General features: G+C 39.2%; 1 protein-coding gene across 3 annotated transcripts in view; it reads left to right on the plus strand.

The window, feature by feature from the left end:
• BUD13 (BUD13 homolog) overlaps positions 1-15,701 on the plus strand; it is a 24,142-nt gene that overhangs the window by 4,871 nt on the left and 3,570 nt on the right. Inside the window, exons 3-9 of one of the 3 annotated variants that reach the window (XM_021711295.1) lie at positions 1,553-1,637; positions 4,973-5,731; positions 6,919-7,223; positions 8,982-9,087; positions 9,394-9,532; positions 9,849-10,033; positions 10,275-10,356. In XM_021711295.1, coding sequence (XP_021566970.1) covers positions 1,553-1,637; positions 4,973-5,731; positions 6,919-7,223; positions 8,982-9,087; positions 9,394-9,532; positions 9,849-10,033; positions 10,275-10,356 — 1,661 coding nt within the window. Of the gene's footprint in view, positions 1-1,552; positions 1,638-4,972; positions 5,736-6,918; positions 7,224-8,981; positions 9,088-9,393; positions 9,533-9,848; positions 10,034-10,274; positions 10,357-15,701 lie in introns of all 3 variants that reach the window. The other 2 variants (XM_008055907.2, XM_008055908.2) reach the window with 2 other exon arrangements.

Genomic DNA, 15,701 nt, shown 5'->3' on the forward strand with positions numbered 1-15,701 from the left:
CTGGGCTCCGGTGATCCATCCGCCTCAGCTTTCTGAGTAGCTGGAACTACAGGTGCACGCTACCAAGCCCGGCTAATTTTTTATTTATTGTAGAGATGAAGTCTTGCCAAGTTGCCCAGGCGGGTCTCGAACCCACGGGCTCAGGCAGTTCACTCACCTCAGCCTCCCAAGACGCCGGATTACAGGCTGAGCCACCGAGCCCAGCTTTATTGTGCTTTTAATGCCCAGTGAGAGATAGCAAGACTAGGTTAGATGAGGAATGATGGGAGGATTTTGGGAGAAGTAGTAGAAGTAGTAAATTATGATCTGGATTTATTTATTTATTTATTTATTTGAGTTGGAGTCTCACTCTGTCGCCCAGACTGGAGTGCAGTGGCTGCTTCCGGCCACCGCAGCCTCGACCTACTGGGCTCTGGCTATCCTTCTGCCTCAGCCTTCCAAGTAGCTGGAACTACAGGCGCGCGCTACCATGCCTGGCTAATTTTTTTTTTTTTTTTTTAATTGTAGAGATGAGGTCTCACCAAGTTGTCCAGGCGAGTCTTGAACCTGTGGGCTCAGGCAATCCACTCACCTCAGCCTCCCAAGGCACAGGATTACAGGCTGAACCACCGAGCCCGGCATGATCTGGATTTAAATTCCTGTTCTACCACTTGCTAGTTTGTAACATTGAAAAAATTAATTAACTTCTGTGAATCACAGTTTGCTATTCAGTAGGCTGGACTCTTTCTTTGCAGGCTTACTGTGAGGATTGTGTTAGATAATATGAATAAAGCACAAAACACAGTGCCTTGCACATAATTGCTATTCTTTAACTAGAATTTATTATGCTAGCCATCTTTGAAAGTTGTCATGTGGAAAGGAGATCAGTTGCAAAAAAGTGATAGGAAGATGAATATGAGTCCAGTAAAACTAAGAACTTTCGAATACTTTTCAAAAATGCAGTATGCTGCCTTAGAAGAGTTCCCTGTCAAGGAGAGATTGGGTGAGTGATCATTTATCACGGATACTATAGAGAAGGTTCCAATTTGTTTGGAAGTTTGGAGGATATGAAATGTGGTTTTATTCCTTAAAGACTCATCATTCTATGTATATCTCAGTGGCTTCCTTTGGTTGGAGTCAAGAAAACTACCTATAACAAGAAAGATTTTCTAGGAGCCCAAAGTCCTTGATTAGTGATGGGCATGACAGGGAGGCAGGCTATGTTTTCGCTCTGAATACAAAAGTAAAAATGTAAAAGGAATTTCGCTGTTAGCATACAAGTGGCAGGTGTGTACCTAGCAGGTTGATAAAAAGGTTGGTAGTGAAAGAATTAACCTTTGGATGGAAATTGACTAGTCAGAGGAAGATCTACAATTTAACCAGTACCATGATAGTCATGTTTATGGAGCAAACATAATTAAGAACGACTATATGTTTCTTCGTGACCATTTTGGATATGTGTGTACCATTGTATTAGGAATAGGAATGGTCATAGCTTCAGGTTCTTGAGACAGCAGTGCTTCTTGACTGGAGCCTGTGAATTTCTTCATCATAGAGAATCCTTATCTCACAGGTGGCTGAGTTTGTGGATGAGCGGCCAGAAGAGGTAAAGCAGATGGAGGCCTTTCGTTCCAGTGCTAAATGGAAGCTTTTGGGAGGTATGTTTCAGCAGTAGATAAATCTGAATTTCCCATTAATCAGGGAGGGCTTTTTTCCTTTTCTACACTTTTCTTTTATAGGAATGCATAGTTTCAGTGTGTCATTGATTCTAAAAATATAATGGGGAAAAGACTTCAGGACTTCTTCAGAGGTAGTAAGACATGGAAACTTAGAGACTGGGTATCTCTCTTTCTCTTATGCTTTGTTTTTGGGGTTATTGAGGTCAGCGACTCATTTGGAGGCCTCTCTGCACCCACTCCTTTCTGGTCCACAGTAGGAGAGCACTTGGTGTATAGGCAAGACTTTGAGAGGAGCTTATAAAAAATAGAGGAACAGAGTTTGGAGATTTCAGCCACCTCTAACCTCTAGCTTGCTCTGTAATTAAGTGGCTCATGTAAGGGTCAAGGGCCAATGTTTTTTGTACTTTTTATTTGTGTTAGTAAATTTCTCTGTTCTTCCCTTAAATATTGGTATTTTACAGTGCATTGTCCTCCATTTGCCCACTATAGACTCTTTATACTTGTATGTTAACAATTTAATTCCCTTTTGAAAAAGTTTGTTCTTTTTTTGAGTCCTTGGGAATTGGATAAAAGGCATTTGTCACATCTGTTTGAGCAGAAACTAGTCTTATTTGCCACGATATTCTTCCCGCCTAGCACAAGGAGATGCCTTTAATAAATATTTGTTGAAATGTTGAATTGCTAGTGGGCATTTGAATTTTGTAACCTGCTGCTCATTGGTTAGTCATCACTTGAAGCTTCATAGTTACTCCTTCTTTTCCAAGAACTTGGTAGGTACACAGTTCTAAGGGACACAGACTAGTGAATCATAGTCCTGGTTCCAGCAGTCATTCAGGCACTGCAAGACCGACCAGTGGATGCATGCTGGGTTTTCTTTCTTTCTTTTTTGAGATGGTGTCTCACTCTGTCACCTAGCAGACTGAAGCATCCCCCACAGACAATCATGGCTTACTGCAGCCTCAGTCTCCCGGGCTCAGGTGATACTTCTGCTTCAGCCTCCCGAGTAGCTGAGACTACAGGTGTGTGCCACCATGTCCTGCTAATTTATTTTTTTACTTTTTGTAGAGATGAGGTCTTGCTATGTTGCACAGGCTGGTCTCGAATCCCTGGATTCAAGCAGTTCTCCCACCTCAGCCTTCTAGTGCTGGAATTATAGGCCAGAGCCATTGCTCCCAGCTTAGCATGCTGGTTTTTAACCCCTTGTATTCATTTTTTCATAAAAATCTTGCTTCTTGTTAGCTGTTTAACTCCAGTTATCCCTGATGCTTGTTCTTTTTTCACCCATGGAGGATGAAAGAATTACATCTTAAACAGGATTTGTTTTTCTGTGTAACACCCTGTGGCATTAAGCTAATTATCCTACAATTCTGATTAGCAAAAATGTGTAACAAAATGACAGTTAGTTATAGTGATCACCATTGCCTCTGTTAATTTTCTTTTCTTACTTTATTATAAAGATGTGTGGTATTAGGATTAGGTACATGAGTGGTTTACAAGCAGGTGAAGTTTGGGCCTCCATCTAGATGTTAATTTTCAATACATTATTATTTAGCTTTATGAATGAAAACTTTATTACCAGGCTTATTTTATCAGTTCTTTTCAGTCTTATCCATTATTCTCTGCCTTATTCTATAGTTACGTTTCCAGTCTATTCCATAATTCTTTTTCCAAAGAGAGTCTTCTGGTCTCCATATATGTATATCTGGGAAGTCACACATGTGTGCATGCACACACATAAATAGTCCTTTTTCTTTCTTTCTTTTTTTTTTTTTTTAAGTTGGAGTCTTACTCTTGCTGAGGCTGCAGTGGCATGCTCAGTGCAGCCTCGACCGGCTGGGCTCAAGCAATCCTTCCGCTTCAGCCTTCCAAGTAGCTGGAACTACACCAGCCTTCAGCCTTCCAAGTAGCTGGAACTACACCACCACACCCAGCTGATATTTTGATTTATTGTAGAAACACGGTCGCTCTAACTTGCCTAGGCTGGTCTCAAACCTGTGGTCTCAGGCAGTCTTCTCACTTCTACCTCTTAAAGTGTTGAGATTTCAGACGTGAGCCACTGTGCCCAACTCTAAGCAGTCCTTTTTCTTCTGCCTCACTCTTACTGTCCCATCCCAATTTGTTACTGGAAATATGCTCACTGATATCTGACCCTTACTGCCTTTTTATAAATGTCATAGAATTTATCAGTTTCATGGATTAGATTTACTGTCAGGTTCCTCACAGACATGAGTACTTTTCTTTGTGGGGTAGCTTCCAGTCAGACAGGCCTGTTCCCAAAGTAAAGGAGTTGATTTGGTTTAATTCATCCATTTAATAAGTATTCATTTGGTCCTGCCCAGCTTTTATTTGTCTTTGGGCTGTGGAGTTCAATGACAAGCAATAGAGGTAGAGGAAGAAATGGACTTTGGAAATGTTTCAGTTGCTATAGACATTTCATTTTGTTATGCCTCTGAAAAGTGAAGGTCTCAAACTGTACTTTTTCTCAGCTACATATTTTTATTTTAAAGTTTTGCATATTTTAAAGATTGTACATGAACTCTGGAGTTAAACATATCTGTATTTACATACTTATTTCTCCACCACTTAGTAGCAGTCTTACTTTGGCAAATTACTTAATCTTTCTGTTTAACCTATAAAATGGAAATAATATTTATCTCCTAAGCTTGTGAGAATTAAATCACCTGATTTAATTTATAAAGCATTGGCACATTGCAGGTGATCAGTAAATGCTTCTTCTTTTGTTTTTTGTGGTGAGTTTTTCCCCCTCTCACAAGGAGCAGAATGACATGGGTTAAATAGTAAGCAGCATTTCATTTTGATGTGCAACAGTTTAGTGAATTTGCCTTTTGAAAGAAGAATGAGTACAAATTATAAATTATCTAGGCTAAATATTAGTAGGAGCTGCTGACTAGGAGCGCTGCACAAATGAAGTTTTAGAAAAAACATTGGACTGAAAGTTAGAAGTCATGGATTCTAGCCTATCTCTTCATCTTAGTACCTGTTACCATCGGTAAGAAATCACTCAGCTCCTCAAAGCCTCTGTTTTCATGCTGTAAAGCAAGAGTACCTGCCCTGTTTACCTTACAGAGCAGAATATGAAAAATGAATTTAAAATGCTTTGAAAATATAGGCAAATAGGAAAGGTTATTCTTAAGATATTCATGAGTGCTGGTTTGTTGCCTCTAAGCGTGAGAGCTGTGCAGACCTTTTTGGCTTTCTGAGTAATTGTGAGTGTGTGCTACTGGGGCATCTTTTGAAACTTTGGGGTAGATAGAACATTTGTGGGAGCCTTACTCTTTGTTGTTTGTGTCTAGGCCACAATGAAGACCTACTCTCACATAGCTATCATGATTTCCTGGATTCATCTCCTCCTAGGAGGGTCCGTCATGATTCCCCGGATTCATCTCCTCCTAGGAGGGTCCGTCATGATTCCCCGGATTCATCGCCTCCTAGGAGGGCCCGTCATGATTCCCCAGATCCTTCTCCTCCCAGGAGGGTCCGTCATGACACCCCAGATCCGTCTCCCCCAAGAAGGGCCCGTCATGACTCAGACGCATCTCCTCCCAGGAGGGTCCGTCATGACTCTTCAGATGCTTCACCCCCCAGGAGAGCCCGTCATGATTCTCCAGATCCTTCTCCCCCTAGGAAGCCTCATCGTAATTCTACAGGTATATCTCCTAGGAGGTTCCGTCATGACTCACCAGATTCATCTCCTAGAAGAGCCTGTCACGGTTCCTCAGATCTCTCTTCCCCCAGAAGGGCCCATAACAACTCCCCTAACTTATCTCAACCTAGGAGGACTCTTGACTCCTCGGACACACGAAAACTCTGGAGGGCCCGTCATGACTCCCCCGATTTGGCTTCTGATGTCACTCATTCACTGCCCAAAACCAAAAGCAGTAAAGCCCCAGAAAGAGCCTCTAGCAAGAACTCCCCACATTGGAAGGGGCCAGGACCCTCTCATTCATCACTGCCAAAGAACAGCAAACATGAGTATGACTCAGACCTCTCTCCTCCACGGAAAAAGCAAGCAAAATCCCATTTTGGAGATAAGAAGCAACTTGGTTCTAAGGGTGAGTATATGACTGTCCATGAGAGGGGCCTATTCCCTGGGAGATTTTTTTTTGCACCTTTCTTGTTTTATTAAGTATGAGAGGGGAGTTTCTCTGGAAAAGTTTTGAAAAGTGAGAGGCTGAGCTTAGAAGAGTTAAAAAAAGTTAACAGTGGCAGGAAGTAAAGTTTTTATGTATCTTTTAATTTATTCTCCCATCCCATGTAAAAGTATAGCATGTTTGTTGCTAAAACTTTAGAATGTACAGAAATGTATAAAGAAGCAGGAAAAAAATGACACAAAATTCTGCCGTTCAGAGTCAATCACTGTAGCCACCATCCTTTTTAGTATGCATTTTTAGTGTAGTTGAACCCTGGCTATACAGAACATAAGTTTTGCATGTGTAATCTTGCCCTCTCTCCTTTTTTAACACAGTCTTCCTCAGGCCATAAAATCATCTATGTTAATATAATTTTTAATGGTGTTCTGTTACATGAATTTACTTAACCATTTCCCTAATGTTGCATGTTTTTGAGTTATTTCTAAGTTTTTGCTTTTATAATTCTATAGTGAACATCTTTGTACATAAACTATTGTCCCATTTTGGATTATTTTCTCATCTTCTTTAGATAAATTTCCTGAAAATTTGATTACTTGTGAATAGGTTTCCTAGAAAACTAAGAAGTTGATTTACTGGGTCAGAAGGTGTAGATGTTTTAAAGACTGTTGATGTATATTGAAGATTGCTCTCTGGATGGTGATTTGTGATTCTTATATAGTAGCTAGAACTTAGATCTGTGTGGTGATGTTTTCTACTCCATCCTTTCTTCCTGAGTACGATTTTAATTTTTAATTTAAAATATGTTGTTTTCCTTTAGTCTGAAGACATCAGAATATTTTAGGTGTTTCTGACTTTTGCCACTGAGTGCAAGTTGTTTTGACCATTCTGTGGATGGGGTAACTATGACGTAGATGATTCTGCTAAGATCTCACATACTAGTACAGTCTCTGGTCACCTGGGAATAGAGCCCCATATTCTACCCGTTTGTCTTAAAAGTTGTTTCTGACTTTGCTCTTCTTCCATATCATTCATACTTGTGACAGTGTTTCATGGGATAATGAAATAAACATTGTATACCAATTTGGTAAGTTCTTTTTTTAAAATTCTTTCAAGGGGATTAAATAATTTACTTATTCTTTATTTTCTAGGTTATTCTCCCAGCCATAGGAAATTTCATATAAGTTCTTCACCTAGGAGACATCACAGTCACACACTGGATTCTTCTTCCTATCTAAGTGACTTTGAGAAAGCCTCTGATTCAGACCTTTCTCCTCCACGGCATAAACAGAGTTCAGGGCACCAGGATTCTGATTCAGATCTTTCACCTCCACGGAATAGACCTCGACACCGGACCTCTGATTCTGACCTCTCTCCACCAAGGAGGAAACAGAGAACCAGATCTTCTGATTCTGATCTGTCTCCACCTCGAAGGAGTCAGCCTCCTGGAAAGAAGGTAAGAATTTTCAGAGACCAAATCATTCTTTTAGAGTGACTCTTCTCTTCTAGATTTATACAAGTCCCAGAGAATCAAGCCAAAGGAAAGGGATGTAGCTTTTGAAAGTATACTGTATCTTAGTTAAAAGACCTTTGGAACTCTTTTCTTCTCTCTGAAGGCAGAACTGACTATAACACAGCCCAGATAGACTTATTAATACCAGATTTCCCAAGTAGCTTCTGCCTTTATGGCCTCTTAATTCTACAAATCTCATTTTAATAGGTCCAGAAAAACTTCCTATTTTCTTATGAATGAACTGAGGACTGTATTTGCAAAGTGGAGTTAGCACAAACCATATGTCAAACTGATCACGTATTCAAATCCTGCTTCTGCCACTTACTGTCTAAGAGATTTGGACAAGATATTTAATATCTCTAAATCTCAGCTTCTTTATGTGTAAAATGTAGATGATAGTAATAACTACTTCAACAGGATATTGTGAGAATTAAATGAGTTTGTGTAAGTAAAACTCTTAGCATAGTGCCTGGGATAAAGTAATCATTTACTGCTAGTGATTTACTGTTAAAATTGGGCTACAGATCTCTGTATCAAAAGCTTAAAGAGAGATACTTAAAACTACTTTTAGAGATCATATTTTCTAGGAAGTCAGTGTTTTGTTTTGAATCTGATAAAGTATGACAAATTAGCAAAAAAAAAAAAAAATCCACATGAACCCTGAGTTATTGAAGTTACCGTGAGGTATTGAAAAGAACCTGTGACCCTGAGGTATTAAAAAAGTTATTCTGAGGTATTGAAGAGAACCCTGAGGTATCAAAAAGTTACCTATTGTGTGCAGTGTTCACTATTCAGTTGATGGGTACACTAAAAGCCCATACTTCACAACTACATCATATATGCATGTAAAAAACCTGCACTTGCACCCTCTACATATGTAAAAATTTTTTAAATGAACACTACTAGTAATAAAGGAATCTTATTTGTGAGTTGGTTAAGAAATAGAGTAATAGAGCCTGTGGTATGCATTCTTCTCTTCGAGGCAGACTTCTCAGGTAAGTCTTCTCTGTTGAAGACTGATCCTGGCGGAGTAGACCATCCTGTTTCACCCCAAGAAATGAAGTTCTTCTCTTGTGGGGAACAAAGCGAAGTCTCTGTTTCAACCAGATCCTTTGACACTATTTATGTATTCTGTTAGTCCATGAACAGTTTAATATTAATCCAGTTTAGTTGCTTAAGGATAAACTGTGTACTCCACTTGTGGGTCTGTTTGCTATCTTGATACAAAGTGAATATTAGAAAAAGTTTTTGTTTGGTCATATCTTCTGTAATTAGCTTGAAATATATCCACAGTTTAAGGAGCTTAGGTTTGCTTGGGTTTGTACTTTAAATGGAATATTTTTATCAATGTGGATCTCTACTGGAGGGCTTAGAACTTGAGACTGGATTCTGGTCAGGTGACCTGAGCATGAGTCTTCATGTGTGCAGTTTATAAACTAAAAAGTCAGAAATACAAATACTTAGCCTTCCTTTTAATATATTGTTTCTGCTTACTCTTAAACTTGATGGTGCAATTACATTTTTCATGAAATTAAATTTTATTTATATTTTTTGAGTCCGGTGGTAAATAATGAGAATACAGAGCTAGAGTTTTGAGTTTGGTTATTGCTGGTCATCAGACAATACAACTAACTGTACACCCATGGAGCTTACTGCCGCATCGTCTCATTAATGTTGGATGCTCCCTTTTCCATTGCATAGGCTGCACACATGTATTCTGGGGCTAAAACTGGGTTGGTGTTAACTGACATACAGCGAGAGCAGCAGGAGCTCAAGAAACAGGACCAAGAAACCATGGCATTTGAAGGTAAAAATATGAAAGTGCAGAGACCAAACTAGGCTTGTGTAGCTTTTTTTAAAAATGTAGCTTATTATACCTGATGTCTTACACTTTTAATTGCTGTCAAATTTCAGCTCTGGTTATATGTGCCATTTTAACTTCTCAGTGGGTCCCAGTGGTTCTTTCCTTGAAAAATGTCATTTCTCAGGCCTAGCACTAATATACACCTAGATAATTCTTATTTGGCGTTAGAATCCCAAGCAGTTGATTTCATTTGTTAGAATGTTGTTTTTGATTTGGATACCTGTATTTAAGTGTGATCTTCTATTGCAGCTGAATTTCAGTTTGCTGAAACTGTATTTCGTGATAAGTCTGGTCGTAAGAGGAATTTGAAACTGGAACGTTTAGAGCAAAGGAGGAAAGCAGAGAAAGACTCAGAGAGAGATGAGCTGTATGCCCAGTGGGGAAAAGGGTAAGGGAGCCACTAAAAGGGAACACAAATGGAAGTGGCTGGAGCAAGTCATTTCTCTCTTCTTATCAGTTAGTTTGTTGTTGTACCTTCAAAGCTGTTATTGGGAACAGGACATTTGATGTGCTGAATCTTCTTTGGATATTATTGATATATTTCACACTTCCAGTGGGTATTCTGGGAATTTTACCCTGTCCAATATTTGGCCTAGGATACTAGAATGAGGAGGTTTTCCAAATTTATCAATATGGTACATCTCAAAGTAGGGGTGAAAATATCAAGCACGATAGCAAACGCTTTTGGTTCCTTTTTGCCCAAGGCTTGCTCAGAGCCGGCAACAGCAACAAAATGTGGAGGATGCAATGAAAGAGATGCAAAAACCCCTGGCCCGCTATATTGATGATGAAGATCTGGATCGGATGCTAAGAGAACAAGAAAGAGAAGGGGACCCCATGGCCAACTTCATCAAGAAGAATAAGGCCAAGGAGAACAAAAATAAAAAAGGTGGGACTTCTGGGAACCATCAGAGCTGGAGGTGACTTACATGAAGAGAGAATCATTAGGGCGCTGATACATTGCTATATGCAAAGAAGGCTTCCCCACGTAGCTTAAATTCATTGTATTTGCCTGCAGCTTAGATTCAACTCAATTGATATTTCCATGTAGAAGTTTTTTCCACATTGCCATCCAGCTCTGAATTAAATTTCATAAGTAACGAATCTCTTTTTCTCACTCTTCTCATTAGTGAGACCTCGCTATAATGGTCCAGCACCTCCTCCTAACAGATTTAATATCTGGCCTGGATATCGCTGGGATGGAGTGGACAGGTAAGCTTGGGCATTTAAACAGTTTTTATTTTCTTGTTCACCTGACCCTAACCTTCCCTAGCCATTAAATTGCACTACTTCTACATGTAAATTACCATACGCTATCTCATTCTCTGCTCTGATCACAAGGTGAAAAATGTACCTTTGCTTGCTTCTATTTCTAAGGTCCACAGATCCTGTTTTCCATACCTGGAGCACTCCTTCTGTTTCTTTTACAAAATGCTTTTTAAAGTTTCGGACAGACAACTCCGGGGGCTCAGATAGGACACCTTTTGTTTCAGACATTGGCCACTTTAATGCTGCTTTCTAAGGGTTAGAGAGGATGAGTGATGAGCTGTGGTCTGGAGCCTTCTGTGTGATGTGTCTTTAAGATGTAGCCCCTTGACCTTAATTCTCTACTGTCTTAGGAGTGAGGCTCTTGCCGTGTCTCACAGACCTCTACCACCTCATTTATTCACCTACCAGCATCTGTACCCACATACTCTACCTTCCTGTCTGTTATAATGGATGAGCAAGTCAGTTCTTCTTCTCACATATTAGATCCCATCTCCTCTTGCCTGCTAAAGGACATTGTTCTAGTATCTAGCACAATGATTCTCAGACTTTAAATCTCAGGACCCTTTTACACTCTTAAAAATTACTGAGGACCTCAAAAAGCATTTGGTTATGTGGATTATATCTATTGATATTTACCATGTTAGAAATTAAAACTGAGATGTTTAAAACGTATATAATTTATCCTAAAAAATAATGAACCCATTACATGTTAACAGAATTACCAGTCGGGCTTGGTGGCTCAGCCTGTAATCCCGCGCTTTGGGAGGCTGAGGTGAGTGGATTGCCTGAGCCTGTGGGTTCGAGACCCGCCTGGGCAACTTGGCGAGACTGCATCTTTACAATAAATCAAAAAATTAACTGGGCATGGTAGCTCGTGCCCAGCTGCTTGGGAGGCTGAGGCGGAAGGATCACCGGGGCCCAGCAGGTCGAGGCTGTGGTGGCCGGGAGCATGCCACTGCACTCTAGTCTGGGCCAAGGAGTGAGACTCCAACTCAAAAAATAAAAATAAACATAAATAATAATAAATAAAAAGAATAAAACAATTACCATTTTTTAAATGGAAAATTATATATTTGTTGTTGTTGTTACTGTTGTTTTGAGACAGGGTCTTGCTCTGTTGTCTAGACTGGAGTGCTGTGGCGTGAATATAGCTCACTGCAGCCTCAACCTCCTAGGCTCAAGCGTTCCTCACCCTCCTAAGTATTTGGGATTGCAGGTGCATGCCAGCATACCTGGCTACTTTTTTTTTTTTTAATTTTTTTGTAGAGATGAAGTCTTGCTATATTTCTCAGGCTGATAAAAATAACTGTGTTTTCTAAAAAAAATAGTAAGGAGGATAGCATTGATTTATAGTTTTGCAAATCTCATTAATGTCTGACTTAATAGTAGGCAGCTTGATTCTGCATTTATCTGTTGTGATATGTTATTCAGTTGAAGTATAGGAAGAAAATTGAATCTCACACATAGGTAGTTAGAAAAGGAAGGCATATTATATTTTTTGGTATTACACGAAAACTCAACAAGTGCTAGTTTCTTAAAGGTTAGTTATTTTAACCCTAAAACCAGATCAAAGAACTTTAATAATGTTACATTAAAATCCATTGATCTTTTTAATACTTGGAGTGAATCTTTTACCTAGGCTTGATCTTATAACATCACACATTGATTGTAAAATATTGGTTTGCTGAATTTTTCAGACCTTCCAAATGTGGACATATTTTCACTATACACAAGGAGGACCCCCCAAAAACCAGTATTATCTTTTTTTTGGAGGGCAGGCCTCTTGTAGTACAGGCTTCCCCCACTAGGTGAATGTTCTAGGAAACCCATTGATTTTTACCTGGAAGTTTTGAGAAGGTTGCATAAAGATTTGCGGAAGAAACATCCCAAGTTGTGGCAAACAGGTAACTGGTTCTTCCACCATGACAACGCACCTGCCCATATGATGCTGAGTGTTCTGCATTTTGGACCAAAAACGGTATGATCCACGTGCCCCACCCTCCCTGTTCACCCAATCTCACCCTGAGCAACATTTTTTGTTTCTTTGATGAAAATAGTCCTTAAAGGGAGATGTTTACCCAGTATAGAAGTGAAACAAAAAAATGGCAAAAGCACTAAAAGGCATCAGAATTGATGAGTTCAGAAACTGTTTTGAGCAGTGGAAAAATCATCTCAGTAGGTATATTACATCAAACAGAGAGTGCTTTGGAGGTGACTAAAGTTTAAACATGAAAGAATAAATGCACAATTTTTTATAAATAAATTCTGGGGGGGTCTCCCTCGTAATATATAAAATCACTTTTTGATAACAGTTTTGATCTTACCGTAAAAGTCTTTAAATTTGAATTTTATCATTGGTAACAAATATTGTCAGTTGTATTCCTTCAAGTAGAGCTCACCTTGTACAATAGTATTTTTATAGCATCCATCAGATTTTGTATCTAGGGGATCATTTTATCTTTGAATACGATTTTGCTTCTTCCTTTCCAGCTGGATGCTTTCTGTTCTTTTTTCTTCCCCTGTTTTATTAGCTAGCTCTTCAGTGCAGAGATATTGAGTAGAGGTAGTAAGAGCAGACATCTCTGCCTTATTCTACTCTTAAGAGGAAGTCATTTTGTCTTTTACCATTAAATATGTTATAAGCTATATGTTTTTTGCAAATACTTTTTATCAAGTTGAGAAAGTTCCCTTCTTTTCTTAATTTGCTAAGTTTTTTTAAGGAGTATATATTGGAGTTTGTTCAAAATATTTTCTCATTTTCCTTTGGTTTATTCTTTGCTCCATGGGTTATTTAGTAGTGCACCTATTTAATTCCAAATATTTGGACTTTTTTAGATATCTTACTGTTATTAACTTCTCATTTAATTCCATTAAGGACAGAGAATATGCTCTGTGATATTTTGATCTTTTGAAATGTATCAAGGTGCATTTTATGGTCCAGTGTATTGTCTACCTTGTGAATATTCTGTTTGCACTTGAAGAGAATGTTTGTTCTGTAGTTATTTGGGGTGTGTTTTATAAATGTTAATTAGGTCAAGGTAGTTAATAGTCTTTAGATTGCCTATTTCCTGGATTTTGTTTTTGTTTTCGTTTCTATCAATTACTATCAGTTGTGGGGTTTTGCTTCAGCTGGTTTATTGTGTTTTCCAACTTTAAAATTTCCATTTAAAAGTCTATATTTATCTGCTGAGATTTCTCATCTATCTGTTCATTTATTATGAAACATTTTCCTCTTTCTTGAGACTATTTATAATATATAATTGGTGCTATGAAGACCTGTTTGCTAATTGCAACATTTGGTTCACCACAGGATTGGTTTCTATTGATAACTTTTTTTGGTGTATGTATTACATCTTCCTGCTTATTTACATATTGGTCATTTTCTTATTGTTACTAGCCATTATGAATGATACATTGTAGAGACTTCAAATTCTGTTATACTGTATTCTTAAGTGTGTTGTCCAGTCTCTGCCTCTTTTGCAGTAGAATACAGCTAAAATCTCTGCTCATTTCTTTCAGTTTCTAGCTGTTCTTTTCCACTGGGCCCAGTGGGCTTTCTTCTGCACATGCATAGATTTAACAGTTAGCCAAAGATTTGGGTAGAGTTTGTGTGTAGATTTTGGGATTCATCCCTTTTGCAGTTCTTTCCCTTCCAATATTTTTCCCCGGTTTTCTAGCCGCTTTGCCCACTTAGCCCTGATACCTGAAGCCAGTAAGCCTGCAGCTTTCTGCCTTCATGAGTTGTGCAGATTGGGAAGTTACTGTCTAGCAAGAAGACTCACAAATCTCTTTTCACACATAGACTCCATCCAGTTTATGCCTGCTTTTGGTCATTCTCCCACACCTTCAAATACTTTCAAGTGCTTGCATTTTTTGCTTTGTTCCGGTTTTATAATTACTATTTGAGGGTAGGTTAGTCTGCTCAAGTTACTCTTCCATTACTGGAATCCTCCTCCCCACCTTATATGGGCCTAAGGCACTCACTGTCTTCTATCCTTCAGGGTACCACTAAAACCTAAGACTCAGCTGGGTGCAGTGGCATATGCTTGTAATCCCTGCTACTCAACAGGCTGAGGTGAAAGAATCACTTGAACCCAGGAATTTGAGTTCAGCATGGGCAACATAGTGAGACCCTGTCTTTAAAAAAAAAAAAAAAATTCAAGACTCTCTTTCCTCATATTGGCAGATATCCTTGAGGTGTCTGTGGTTTCAGGCTAGCATATTACTTTGGTTTGCAGCTTACTGTTTATAGACCTTTTGGTAGCAGGAGGATTTTTCAGAATGGTAATTTGCCATATAGCCAAGCCAAAGTAGATCTTTTTATAGCTATAACACCTTACAGATGTTTCTTGTTACATTGAGGGTTTTTTTGTTTTGTTTTGTTTTTAATTTTTGGACCCCAAACTTAGAATTTTCCCTGGCCTAATTTTTCTGGTATTTAATTTGCCTTTATTTTTCCCAAGAACTAGTTTTTTTCCACTTCTTGTCTTGTTTTATTTTATATTTCTTCTTTTGTTATTCCCCTTGTCATCCTTGCTTTCTTTCTATTAATTATTTCATCACCTTTTCTAGTTTTATCTCAGCCTACTGCAAGGGAATATTTTCAGAACAGATCTATAGTATGGTTGGAAAAATCCATAACATCAATCAATCTAATCTCCTTTTTTTTTTTTGAACTGGAGTCTCACTCTGTCGCCCAGGCTGGAGTGCAGTGGCACGCTCATGGCCACTGCAGCATCTGTCTGCTAGACTCAGGTGATCCTTCTGTCTCAACCTTCCAAGTAGCTGGAACTATAGGCATGCACCACCACGCCCGGCTAATTTTTTGATTTATTGTAGAAATGAGTTCTCAACAAGTTGCTCGACTGGTCTCAAACCTGTGGACTCAGGCAATCCCGAAGTGCTGGGATTATAGGCGTGAGCCACTGCACCTGGCCTAGCCTCCATTATTTAAAAGAGAAACTGAGAAGCTGGGCTCAGTGGCTTAGCCTGTAATCCCGCACTTTGGGAGGCTGAGGTGAGTGGATTGCCTGAGTTCGCAGGTTCGAGAACCGCCTGGGCAACTTGGCAAGATCTCATCTCTACAATAAATCAAAAATTAGCCAGGTGTGGTTGTGTGTGCCTGTAGTCCCAGCTACTTGGAAGGACGAGGCAGAAGGATCGCCGGAGCCCAGCAGGTTGAGGCTGCGGTTGCCGGGAGTGGCCACTGCACTCCAGTCTGGGCGACAGAGTGAGACTCCAACTCAAAATACATACATACATACATACATACATACATACATACATAC

This window comes from Carlito syrichta, unplaced genomic scaffold, assembly GCF_000164805.1.
Source record: "Carlito syrichta isolate Samal-C Ts95f unplaced genomic scaffold, Tarsius_syrichta-2.0.1 Scaffold302022, whole genome shotgun sequence".
NCBI classification, from domain to species: Eukaryota; Metazoa; Chordata; class Mammalia; order Primates; family Tarsiidae; genus Carlito; species Carlito syrichta.